This window comes from Scophthalmus maximus, chromosome 2 (genome assembly GCF_022379125.1).
Source record: "Scophthalmus maximus strain ysfricsl-2021 chromosome 2, ASM2237912v1, whole genome shotgun sequence".
In the NCBI taxonomy this organism is placed as follows: Eukaryota; Metazoa; Chordata; class Actinopteri; order Pleuronectiformes; family Scophthalmidae; genus Scophthalmus; species Scophthalmus maximus.
The window spans coordinates 4881274-4894612 of NC_061516.1; the positions used below are offsets into that span (position 1 = coordinate 4881274).

The 13339-nt window shown below is 42.3% G+C and overlaps 1 protein-coding gene and 1 long non-coding RNA gene across 2 annotated transcripts; both read left to right on the plus strand.

Annotated features, from left to right (window-relative positions):
* The first annotated feature begins 142 nt into the window (after positions 1 to 142).
* Positions 143 to 10959, plus strand: lin54 (lin-54 DREAM MuvB core complex component). Its single transcript, XM_035625419.2, has 14 exons — positions 143 to 363; positions 2609 to 3392; positions 3954 to 4065; positions 4268 to 4398; positions 4526 to 4681; positions 5025 to 5226; positions 5333 to 5406; positions 5491 to 5688; positions 5802 to 5890; positions 6957 to 7028; positions 7666 to 7768; positions 7865 to 8002; positions 8125 to 8327; positions 9570 to 10959. The coding sequence occupies exons 2-14, from the start codon at positions 2631 to 2633 to the stop codon at positions 9769 to 9771; spliced, it is 2442 nt and encodes an 813-aa protein (XP_035481312.1). The 5' UTR covers positions 143 to 363; positions 2609 to 2630; the 3' UTR covers positions 9772 to 10959.
* Positions 10960 to 11678: 719 nt separating this feature from the next.
* On the plus strand, positions 11679 to 12781 carry LOC118301505. Its single transcript, XR_004790320.2, has 3 exons — positions 11679 to 11989; positions 12391 to 12446; positions 12659 to 12781. It is a non-coding gene; the product is annotated as an uncharacterized LOC118301505 (long non-coding RNA).
* Positions 12782 to 13339: the final 558 nt, after the last annotated feature.

A 13339-nucleotide genomic window follows, 5' to 3' on the forward strand; every position in this document is an offset into this window, starting at 1 on the left:
GAGAAAATACAGGAACTCGTGTCAACATAATATTACATTTTTGTTCATCAACAGCAAAAAACATACACAAACATCAGGTTGATGCGATATATAACATGTGATACGCAATGTGACAAAATAAAAGACACCAATTGTATAAAAAAAACCCAATACAGAATCAAGATTTAGCAAAAATCCTTCGATCCCATTTTTACGTCGCCTGCGCCTTTAAATGTTGCGTGGTGTGGGTGTGACGTAGGGCTTGGAGGGCGTGGCCGGCCTGTGAAATGTCAGGGAGGAATGGCGCTCGGCGCGGTATTTTGAACAATCGCCCTTTCCTTTCCTCGTTTTATCTAGAAACGTTGCCCTGCGCCAGAATTTCCGGTAAGCTCCACCGCCTGCCGCCGCGCCCCGGCGTCCGCCACACCGCTCCCGGTGGAAAGCCACACACTAGATGATGTGTTTAAATGTTGAGGTATAATGTTGTGGCTAGCTAGCTCGGGTTAGCAACCTCAGCAAGTTTGCTAGTACAGTTGTCCTGCCCGCTGGGCTTCTCATGATGATGATGATGACGATGATGATGATGATGATGATGATGATGGTGGTGGTGACGCTAAGGGTAGAGGGAGCTCAGGGTATGGGAGGTCAGATGTCCCTGGCCTCCGATCACTCACAGTGTTGTGTGCGCTGCGACAAAGTTTGTTTTGAACTAATAGACGACTAAGTTACACATGGTGCTCACCGCAAACGAAAAGTGAAGGCTAAGTTAGCTGGACATTGACAGTTGTTTTGATGGGGCTACTGCACAATAAGAGCTCAGTGTGTGTGTGTGTGTGTTTCCGAAATTACAACAGCACAAGTCACCAGTAACCTTCGCTCTCCGCTTGCTCCAAACTTGTTATGATCACGTCTGACGGTTCTCCGATGTAGACACTGATCCTGTGACTGGCGGGTAATTGAACGCTAGCATTGTTTACATTGTCAGAGTTAGTTTCTTGCTGAAAGCTCACTGTTAGCAGCGGCCGTCCCCGTCAAGTGGCTTTGCCCAAATGCAAAAAAGAATGTGTATAAATGCAACCACCCCATCATCCAGTGTAGTGTAGCTCCAGCGTTAGCCGGCTAAAGCTAACTGAGCTGATGACGAGGTAAAAATGGCGGATCTTTCGAAATCCAACCCCGGCCTGAAATAGTAAGGCAGCCAGCGAACAGCTTGTCGTCCTCCCCCCACCTCTCTCTCTCTCAGCATCAGCCGGGTCAACTCAACGGGGCTGTTGAAACGTGAATTAGTGCTGCACAGTTTCTGTTGGTCGCTTTCGCACGGGGACGTGGAAACAATAGGTGCAGTTAGCTCAGTGTGTGTGTGTGTGTGTGTGTGAGAGAGAGAGAGATAGTCTAGTGTGGGGTGGGTAGGGTTCATGTGTGCGTGACGGTGGTGGATTCACGTTGGTGTAGGGTGCGGAAGGACAAAGATACAGTGATGATCGCTGCGGCCTAGCGAGACCAGGATCAGCTGTCAGCCTCTGTCACAGTCAGTCATCGACCCACGCGCGCCGCCGTATCGATTAAAAACAAATCCCACGCGATTGCTGAAAATTAGTTTTCAGGTGTTGTTGTTTTTTGTTGTTGTTGTTGTTGCTGTGACCAAGGCTAACAAGCTAGCCTCGATTGCCTGGCATGTTTTGGTTATTTTCTTTCGCACAGCCTTTTTTTTTTTGCAAGGAGACTGCCTGCATGCCCATGTATGCATATTCATCATTTATTACCATCGAGAACATCTACAAATGTGGATTATTTCATTCACACTTTATGCATGGTATGTCATGAAGTATGAATGAAACAATGCACATGCTCTCTGAATTTTGATTGTGATAAGCGCTCTTTGGCGACTTTGTTAGGTACACTGTTGCAATCCAATGCAACTGTGCTGCCATTGAGTCCACTTTCATGATGCCTGTAATGTTCAGGTTTAATTGAATTGTACGTTCCAGCACCGAGATCATTAGAGTCTGACTTATAAATCGGCCAGGCCGACAGATCTGCCCACGTCAGCTGATTGCACATATATTGGTATTGGTTTTTTGTTTATTCCCCCCACAATTTCTTCGAGAAACGTGCTGAGCGTCATATTTTGCGTTTGCAAAATAAACTTGCGACTCTGTGGACTCTCCTGTGGACAAACTACTCAATAGGGATATGTTTCACCTATGACCTTTGGCATTTCTGTGTAAAGAAAATTAATATCAGCTGATACATCGATCATGTTTTTTTTTTAAAGCTCAATTGCCAATATTGATAGAACACTCAGAAAGTGTGTCCATTGGTTGTAAATGGTCAGAGGTTATGATGGTGTTATACTTGGTATAGCCTAAACAATCTGCATTATATTGAGCTCGGTTTCTAATACACCAACCCATATACACATTTTAGGAACCTAAAAACACCCCTCAGTGTACAATACAAAACTCCCTCAAACATTGGTAATAGAAATATGGTTGAATCTACGCAAAAACTGGAATGTATGACAGAGCTATTAGTTGTACTTATTGTAGTGACCTTATTATAGTGTATTATGTGAATTGATTTGCTAAATTTTTACAGTGACTAAAATATAATTGCTTTGCTCTTTCAGAATCAACAGAGACATTGCAAGGATGGATGTGGTGTCACCAGAGCTCAACAGCCTCCTGCCTGATGAGATCATGGATACTGAGGCCATAGAGGACGTCCCTCACTCTCAACCTGAAGCCACCACGGTCCAGTCAGAGGCCAGCGATGACACATCTGTCCCGATGGAAACGGATACGCCCGTGGCTTCAGAACATTTGAGCTTGTTTTCAGATGCCGCTTCGACAGAACACACTCGGGCTCTCACCACCTCCACGGCCACAGACTGTACATTCAGCATCAGCTCGGGAAGTCAAATTCCCATCTCCATCTCCAGTTCGTCATCGCCCCATCTCAACTTCAAATCGGTCCTGACTGCAACCACAACTGCTACCAAGACTACAGATAGTGTGTCTGTGACTGACTGTACTGTCTCTACAATTGGGTTACAGAAGCTCACGGCTCCGTTCACCATCTCTCCCGCAAACCACCAGATCATTCTCAACAAGGTGGCCTCATCACAAGCCACAGAAGCAGCAAAGTCTGCAGGCGCTCCCCCCCAGGTCATCAAGCATGAAGGACAAAAACTCTTGGTCACAGCAATAGGAAAACCGGGGCAACCTATAGTGCTGCAGTTACCCCACACGGGTGGCAAGCCTGGTGTTTCTCAGACTTCTGGAGACGCAAAGTCTCAAGCTCCGCAGTTTAAAGTGGTGACCATTGGTGGGAGATCGGAGCTAAAGCAGGTGATGGGCAGTCCTGGCAACCAGGTGACCACATTACAGGCCCAACAGCTGAAGGCTGTACAGGTAATGTTGATTATTTATTTTTTGTGCAATATTTAAATGGATATACGTTCATATTAGTGGACTGATTAATAATGTTGATTTATAATCTGCCACATTCGAGTGTTGAAGATGATTGCAATTTTAGCTATAATGAAAATATAATGAGGTTTGGTTGGATTTTTGCATTTAGATATTAAAGAAGTAGACAGCAGTGTTGGCTTTAATACTCTAACTGGACATTAAATCAGTTGAGAATGAACAGCTGATGGTCATATGTTTGACCATCAGCTGTACATACAATACAAGACACATGTAGCTTTGCTGAATTAGCTTCCCTGCTGGGTAGGCTTTTGAATTTTGAAGATGAGGCTACCTTTTTGTTCCTTTTTTAAAGTGTGGCTCTATGGCATGACCTGTACAGTTTAAGAGCTTTGCCCAAGATGACGACAAAAGTCAAAAATATCTATAGTTTGGTAAACACTTGTGTTGAAGCAGCAACAAATTAAAACTCACATTGTGGCTAATACTGGCACTATGTGAAATGCATAGAGCACATATTCATCTTCCTGATCATCTCCACAGATTGCAAAGAAAACACCAGTATCCTCCACTGCACCAATCAAGTTCATCATCACAAAGACTGTCAGCAGCAAAGGCCTCAGTCCTCAGACAACAGTTTCCCCTGTCATTGCTGGTAAGTCAATTTAAATAATTTACCTGCGATAATTGTTAACCGCTGGCTTTTTATCACTGTAGTCTGTTATCAAGACCACTTGGTTTTCTTTCTTTTTTTTAAAAACCCATAATTAAGTACTGAAATGTCAGCCTCTCCCCTTTGTTCTGTTTGTCATATGATTAAAACACCTTTTCTAAAATCTTGGGTCGTGTTTCCACAGGACGCGTCCTGACACAGAATTCCGCAGTGATGCCCCAGAGGACCATAACTCTAACTGAGACCCACAACACTAGTTTACAGAGCATCCCTGGCAAAAAGATTGCCATTTCACCGCTCAAGACTCCCAGCAAGGTTAATTCTGCTCACTAAATGAAATTAAGTAGACTAGAAACAGAATCTAAGGTGAAATAAGATCAAATGGATCATTATTTAAAGCTGTGAACAGTTGGACCGATCATTCTTTTCCCGTCTCTCCCAGGTGACTGTGGTGTCTGTGGCTTCACCGACCTCCAACTCCTCTCAGAAGTCCGTAACGCTGCCCGTCAACATGGCACTCGGCCAGCAGATCCTCGCAGTCCAGCAGTCCACGTCCGTGTCTCCAGTCAAGATGGCCGCCGGCCAAACCACCGTGCAGGCAAGAGCATTTATTGTTTGGGCAACATCGACACAGGACGCAAAACCAAGGAGCTACTCTTGTTTCAGCAAAATGAGCAATAATACGGATGTGCTCTTTCAAGTCTTGTGGGTGCCGTTGGGATTTGTCACCTCAGGGTGACTCTTGTTTGTGGAGTTGATGGTTTCTCCTGCTGCTGCGTTGCTAAAACCACAGTCAGATCTAATGTAGAAAAAGACGGCACACGACAGACGCTGGGACGTTACACTGTGAATGTCAGTATGTTGAACGTCGATTGAGCTTTTGCCATTTGAACTTAAAGGTCTCTCTCTCTCTTTTCTTTTTTTAATCTGAACATTTTCAGAATCTTAAACCAGTGCAGTCGGTGGCTGTGGGAGGAGTCGCCGGCTCCCAGTTCAAGACCATCATCCCGCTGGCCCACCAGCCGAACGTGCAGCAGATTCAGGTGCCGGGAAGCAGGTTTCACTACGTGCGCCTCGTCACAGCGACCACAGCGAGCAGCTCGGGACAGCCCAGCGGTCCCAGCACCAGCTCCATACAGACAGGTGACTTACAACACAGTTAGCAAACCCATGTGGCACTAAATGTTGTTCATCAAAGGCACATGTGGAAGCTTCCCTGTGGCAACTTATGATCATTGACATCCCACAGCTAAACCTATGGTGGTCAGTACAGGAGCCGTGAGGATGTCTGTCCCTATCGTCCAAGCACAGACCATGAAACAGGTACCATGCTGTCATTAATGCTGTTTATTCAGATTTTCCGCGAAATGTTCCTTGAGCTTGATTCATGGATTGTATTCCCTGTAGGTGGCACCTAAGCCCTTGACGTCGGCAGCACAAGTAGTAACCACCACTCAGACCCAGCAACGCCTGATCATGCCCGCAACTCCACTACCCCAGATCCAGCCCAACTTCACCAACCTCCCTCCAGGCACCGTCCTGGCACCAGCTCCCGGGGGCGGGAATGTGGGCTATGCAGTAGTGCCAGCACAATACGTTACACAGGTTAGCGGGGGTGTTTTTTGGTGTGTTTTGCGTCCGTGGTGTTCTTTAATAAACAATACTCTAAGATATGCAAGTGTTGAGCCTTTTTTGTCATGTTCTCTGCCCTTCTGTAGCTCCAGCAGTCGCCGTTTGTGACTCTCGCCAGCACTGGCTTCACTGCGGCCCCTGGTATCCAGACTCAGGCCAGGCTGCCACTTAATGGGTAAGAAGGAACAACTAGTTCAGAAAATGAACCATAAGTTTTGACACAATCTTAGCAACTAACTAAAATAGCATGAAAAGCATCGGAGGAGTGAAGTACGCTCTGTATATTCCCCAATCAAGCAACGCTTACTTTTATATTGTGATAATGCTATTTTTCATAATGACGTCGTCTTTGTCATTTATACCACATGATGACGAATGACTGATTAGTCTGAATAAACTGTAGATTGTGTATAATTGGTTAGACACAATCTTAATCTTATTGGTTGTAAAAGGTCATATAGGAGGCAGAGATTGTTTTAGATTGTCTCACTATTATTTGTGGAGATATCTCAAAAATATTTTGTTTTTTTTAAGGACCATGTTTTTCTTGACCTTGACCTTTGCAAATCCACTCCAAAAGTCAATCACCTGGAGATACCCTCCCAAGTAGTACCCCCCCCCCCCCCCCCACACAGTTTTGAGAAAATCTGTCCATGTGTTGTTGAGTTATTTGTACACACACACACACACTGGACAAAAAAGCCCTGTTTCCAGTGAGCAGGAAAGGAAGCGCTTAGTAAGTTTTGAAAAACTTTCCAAGCTGTCTCAATTTATTTTCTTTTAAAATAATTTCACATTTGTATGTTCGCCAAAAACCTTAACAAACCTATGTATATAGAATAGTGGCCTTTCCAAATTCAAACTTGATGGTAATTATGCTCTTAAGTACTGATTATTAAATGATCTATAATCAAGTTATTGTATAAGCTGTATTTATCAAATCTTACGTGAAATCAATGTTTTACCAAATATCTATTCTTAAGAAACACCTCTCTCTCACCCCCTCCCCTTTCTTTATTTCCCACATTTAATTTTTGCCTCCAAAAAATTATATTCCATAACGCTTCTACAATACTTAAACTTGTAAAGCAAAACTCAGTATAGCTGACACTGAAGAAACTAATCAACCCCAAATTAAATATATTATAGTCTTTGCAAGTTAATACTGAGGTCATTTCTGGACTGTACCAATGTGCTTTGATTTCATGTTAATATGAGCTATGTCTTCACTGGGCCCACAGTCTGTCGACCGCAGAAACGACATCGAGACCCAGGAAACCATGCAACTGCACCAAGTCCCAGTGTCTCAAGCTGTAAGTACAACTGTCATTCAGACACCAGTTTGTCACAAGGGTGGAGATGGACCTTATTCATGTATAAACATGTATATGCTGGTGAAACAATTAGGTAACCGACATAAAGTTATTTTTAACATAAAAATGTCAAAATGGACTAGTTTCCGATTCATTTATCTAAATTGTAAATTTGTGTTTTCCTTCTCGTCTCTTCTGATCTTATCCTCAGTGACTTTTAGACTCAGAGTCAGACAAGCAATTTGGCTATTCAAAAACCTTTTTTACTTAACATCTTTTGGACCAAAAGATGAATTTTTAATTCCTAATACTCGGCTCAGCCAATAACTTGGCTCAGGAGTGTTCTTGGGTAAGACTCTTAACCCTAAATTGCCCCTGATTACTGTGCCGGCAGTGTATGAAGGATGTGTGATAGAAAAAGTGCTGTGTAGAAGCGCTGCATGGACGTGTGTGTGAATGTGACTTGTACTGTAAAGCACTTTGAGTGGTCAACGAGACTATATAAATACAGTACTGGCAAAAACAAATCTTACACAAGATGACGGTTCACTCTGTTAGTATTTGGAGATATCAGCTGCTGACTCAGAGTCTTACTCGTGCAGATTAATAAAGCCCAGCTCTGCTTTTCCTCCTCTAGATACTGCGACTGCTTCGCAAATGGAGAGTTCTGCAATAATTGCAACTGCAACAATTGCTTCAACAACCTGGAGCACGAAACGGAACGTCTCAAAGCTATCAAGGTAAGGACGAAGTTGAGAGTTCGAGTCGGTCGATTGGAGAAGCTTCATGTCAGACAGTTGAATTAATATTTGATGGCGAATATTTTACTTCCATAGACGTGTCTGGACCGGAATCCAGAGGCCTTCAAACCTAAGATAGGTAAAGGCAAAGAAGGAGAATCAGACCGCCGCCACAGCAAAGGCTGCAACTGCAAACGATCGGGCTGCCTGAAGAACTACTGCGAGTGCTACGAGGTGGGCTTCCTTCGTCACTGCATTGTTTTACAGGAGCTTTATTTTTCGCCTCTCTCACTTCCTTATTGACTGCGCAGACCGTTGTTGACACTCGTTACATTTCCTCCGTTTCAACTTGAAAGGCGAAGATCATGTGCTCGTCCATCTGTAAATGCAACGGCTGCAAGAACTTCGAGGAGAGCCCGGAGAGGAAGACACTGATGCACTTGGCCGACGCAGCAGAAGTGAGAGTACAGCAGCAGACCGCAGCCAAGACCAAGCTGTCCTCGCAGATCTCAGACCTACTCATGCGGACGACACCTGTCATTTCTAGTGGAAGCGGGAGGTAGGAGCACCTGGAGGAAAACGAACTTCCAATATTTTTAGAATAGGCTGAGTGCCATGTGTGCTTTGCAAAGTCAGTGCACTTTGAATGTCCATCCTCAAGTGCTGAAGAAGGAAGGAAAGAAGTGGTTGCGTAAGGTAAAACTGTTGAGACAAGGATAAACAAATGCTGACCATAAATGGTTTGAAAACTTTCATGAAAACTTTTTAACGTAGTAAGAAAAAGTATGGAATTTGAGTAATTTCCATGTCTGGCTAGGTATGGAAAAAAGAAAAGAGAGTTTGGAAAAATATTTGTGCTTCCAGACTGAAGTCTAAACAGATGTGAATCCAAAGATTTATCGACCGCATCCATCTCAATCTCTCTAATCTCGCGAAACATTTTCCCACGGTCAGAGATAAACGTCGCCACGGCTACACACTCTCTCAACCTGCCACGGCCACTATGGTATCTACAGAGCCGTAGTGACTATGACAGGCGGAAGGATAAGTAGTTCCTATCAACCAGGCATTATTAACATTAAATTACTGAGTTTAAATATCAATATTTTGTCCCAGAACAGGTAGCCTCAGAATTGGAAGTATTAATATTTCAATATCAATCCGCACATCACAATCACCTTTTTGGAAAAACCATGACTTATGCATACACAGTCAGAAATTAAAATGTTGGATTTAAAAATTATTTATTTATATAATAATATTTACTTAAAAAACATCTAGGTATTTTTACTCAGATTTCAAATATGGTCCACATGATCTAAAGAGAAATTTGAGTCTGGAAAAAGTATGGAATTTTGAAATGGACAATGTGTACTTCAGGCCAAGTATTGACTCAGAGGGGATGGATGGGGGTCGACTTTGGTGTTTTTAATTTGTCTTATGGTTCATGATTATTTTCTAATCTATTGATATTTCAAGTTTATTACTGACAGTTACATTTAATCATAAGAAATATAATACACTCAGTTGCAGTTACAGTGTAGCCCACCTGCATTCTAAATGAGTCCACAAAACCTTTTAATGCATCTGTTCATCATTTTAAATGGCAATGTAAGATTTTTACAGTCATAGAAATATATTGCATCTGTCATGGCCATAGTTACGAAATCAGATTGCGCCACGGAGTGCCTCTCCTGCTTTTCCAGCAGTTCTACTCAAGTAAAAAGAAAGCTGGAGTCACCACCTTTGCCAACGGATGATGAATTGGCTGATGACATGTTTTGTTTTCGTTTCCCTGCAGGCTGCCGTATACGTTTGTGACGAAGGAGGTGCTGGAAGCGACGTGCGAGTGTCTGCTGGAACAGGCCAAAAAGGCAGAACAGACTCACCAGCCTCAGGCCGAAGCGGAGAGGGTGATCCTAGAGGAGTTCGGACACTGCCTCATGAGGATAATCAGCTCGGCGGGGAAAGCCAAAGCAGACTGTGCCTCCATCAACTGCTAGGCAGAGCGCTCGCGAAGGCACTCCACCCTCCACCCCCTCCCCTGCTGTGGGAGCCGTGAGGCACAGATCACTCTGCCCTAGGTCTCGGACCCCTGGAGTTTCTCTGCTGTCTGCCTCGTCAGAAGACAGAACAATGGCCTGAAAGCGAAAGGATTCCCCTGCCTGGGCCGAGCTAAGGCCAGCTGGAATAATAGACACGGAACAGTTGTTTGCACTGTTCACCCTCCAACTGAAGGACAAATGGACACCAGCTATGGTGGCTCTGCCTTCAGAACTGTAAATCACACTCTTTCAGCTGGCTGTGATGGACAGAAATGACTCAGCAAAGTAGTGCTGAACAGGAATATAAGTCCCCTCACTTTATTTTCCTTACAGGGCCCTATCAAATCTGTGTTCTCCACCCTTTTGTTCTTCAATTTTCTTTCTATTTTTCCTTTCCTCTCTTTCCCATGTTGAAGTTTTTTTTTTTTTTAAAGAATGCTGGTAATTTGTATGTAATCAGTACATTTGTGCTTACAGTAGACAAGCAGAACATGGATCTTTTGATATTTATTTTGACAAGTATTTGTAATAATTGTGAGCGCTAATATTGTCTGGCTTATAGTGCTGGAAACTGTTAATTATTAATCCGCGGCTAGGCTAAATCGTTTCAATGGAAATGAGTTGAGGTTTTATCATAAATGCAGCTGTAATATGAATGCACACACATAAGGCATTATATTCACACACACATGGCACTGCTCAGAATAGTTTGCATAAACTGGCAGAGGTGCACATTTCTTCTGGTGCTGCTTTCTATTGTGTTGGTCACATGCTTACTGTACATTAAAACCACCATTAATTTGAGAATATTTCAGACTTGTTAAGTGTTCTTCCCGATACTGGCTCCGAAGTAGTTCCTTTGTGAGCAATCTACTCTAGGGCACAAATGTACACATGTCAGAGCAGGAAAAGTCAATGGGGTGATGAATAACATTAGAAATGTTTGCATTTAATTGGCCTTTTCCCTCTTCCAAACTCCTGGTGTTCTGCTTGCCGGCTCACTGTCATAACTCAGGGTGCCAGTAAACTGTTGGAACTCTTAATGGGACTGAAATAAGGCTGCATCTATTGGTCAATTTTATTGATTTATCTGCCGTTTTTTCTTAATTGATTGTTTTGTTTATAAAATGTCAGAAAAGATCAGAATGTAATGACTTGGGTTTTTTTTTTGCTGATTTTATTGTTCAGTCTGATGGGCTACTGACAATCACACCACATTCAAAAAGTCCTGGTGAAGCAGATTAGCTTATTTTTTCAAATTATAAATGAGTCTGGCTTTATTCTAAACTTAGCGGTAAAATCATTTTTTGATGGTGTAGAAAAATACTTGGCTTTATGTCTTAACATTAAACATTCATGACTTATAAACAAGCAACAAACTTCTTTTAGTTTAGAATTGCAACGATAATTTTTGATGGAAAATGAATAGGCTCCCTTTTTTTGCTTAGAGTTTCTCACTGTGCTTGTGTCATATCTAAATATTTTAGAATATTTGACTTTGGTTGAGCTAAACAATCAATTTGAACAAATCTTGGGGGTAGGGTAGTTCTAGCGACAACTTATTCACTAATGTTTTCTGGGGGGTTTTCTCCACTTTTTACACAAAAAAAAGATTAATCTGGCAATAACTAATTCGTTGATCATCAAACTTCGAATAATTTGAAGTTGCAACTTAAAATCTCAACTAATTTGCTCTATCAGGTCTGTGTGGGTGTAGTTTGGTCATATTAGATAGATTTACTGGGAGTGACCAAATTGTAATGTACTACATCCCGCACTCTAGGTGGCGGTAGTACACAGTTAACGCCGTTGACGAAGAAGAAGCTGGCGGTAATGCGCCTATTACGCTGGTTGCCAACCGCCCTTAAAAACGAAGAAGAAGAAGGAGAAGGCAGCGGCAGCTGGCAGTGTAAACGTGATCGCGCGCGGTTTCATACGGTTGGATTGTGTGTAGGGTTTCAGTGAGTAACATGCTAGTTTGGGGAACAGTTAAGTCTTGGTCACAAGCGTTTAAATGTGCTTATTTGGCCAAGTTAAAAAAAATCCAGTCGGCGTGGACCGCTAGCTAGCTGCTTCTTTCTAATGTTAGCATGATTTTGAAACGACGTTCAGTTAGGCCTGTAACACGTGGAGAGGCTCGATGGCTAACTACTGGATGAGTGCGTTTTAAAATAAGGTAATAATTGATTTCTCCAGTTTTTCTGTGATTTATATGTAATGCAAACAACAGCGCAGTTAGTCCGCTGCACCACGTGGTCACGGAAAATCGGCGTGACTCGGCAAAACTCCGATATTTACAAAAACTCGACGCTTAACGGAATCAACATAATCAACAGAACACGAATGAGCACTTTCTCTGAAGCTCAAACAAACCCCTGTCTGATTCGGCGGACATTCTGTATGTACTCTTGATTCTTGTATCATATTTCGGTTTAGAAATGTTTGCAGTGTGGTGTAGAATTTGACAAATGCACAATCTATCGCTCATTTATAAATGTCAACTTTTGTCCCGTTTCGGTCTCTGACTGTCGAGCAGGTAGAACGCATGTTAACCTCTACAAATCTGAACTCTTACAGGTCAACTGAAGAAAATGGCTTCCAGTCAAAGGAGTGGCTGAGGACCTGCTATGCATGTATGTATGTGTGTATTGCAGTCATTTGTCTAATAAAGTCAATCTCCATCCCAATGATTATACCAATCACTACCCATCTGACCCATTCATATGTCTGGGGAAGATTAACAGAACTTCTGAATGAGGGTTTGGCATTCGATGAGCTTGCTGCCGGTGTGGGGTTTGGAACAGATTCAATTCTTCCATCTGAACTGTCTGCATTGTTCTTTCAGGGTCGACCTACTGAAGTGACTGCTGAGCTGATCTAATGAGGAATCTTCACCAAAAATACTTGAGTGGTTTGTCTTTTTTATTGTAAATTATTTTCAAAATAAAAGCAGAAGTCGTGGTTCAAATTTGGTGTGTTTTGTTTTTTGGGTTGGTGGGGTATCTGTGGTATTTGACCCTACTTATTACTGGTGTTTTTCCATAAAGAGGAAGCTTGTTTATTGTTTTTTTTACGTCTAATCCTCCTTTCAATCCTTCACATCAGATTTTGTGTTTGCAGTTATGAAAAGTAACTAATAATTAAATATACCGAAGTTATCCACTTAAATTCAGTTCTGAGATACTTGAATTGCACTTGGCAATTACACAATTGAGGGAAATATTGTACTTCTAACATAGCGCCACTTAATTAATCCAAGTTAAAATCTAACCATGATTTCATCTCAGTGGTGGAACATGTATGCAGGATGTTCCATTTTCCTAATGGTATAAATATTTTTTATTGGATTATGGTAATTCGTCTATTCATGTGCTCATTTTACTGTCGCAGTTTGCAAAGCTTGAGCTAATTTCAAGTGGTTTATATGCATTTGATATTAAATTTAGAATTATGTATTTGTGACATTGCTACTTTAAATTAATTACAGGATCTGAGCACTTCCCTGGTGATTTAGAATAATTGCATT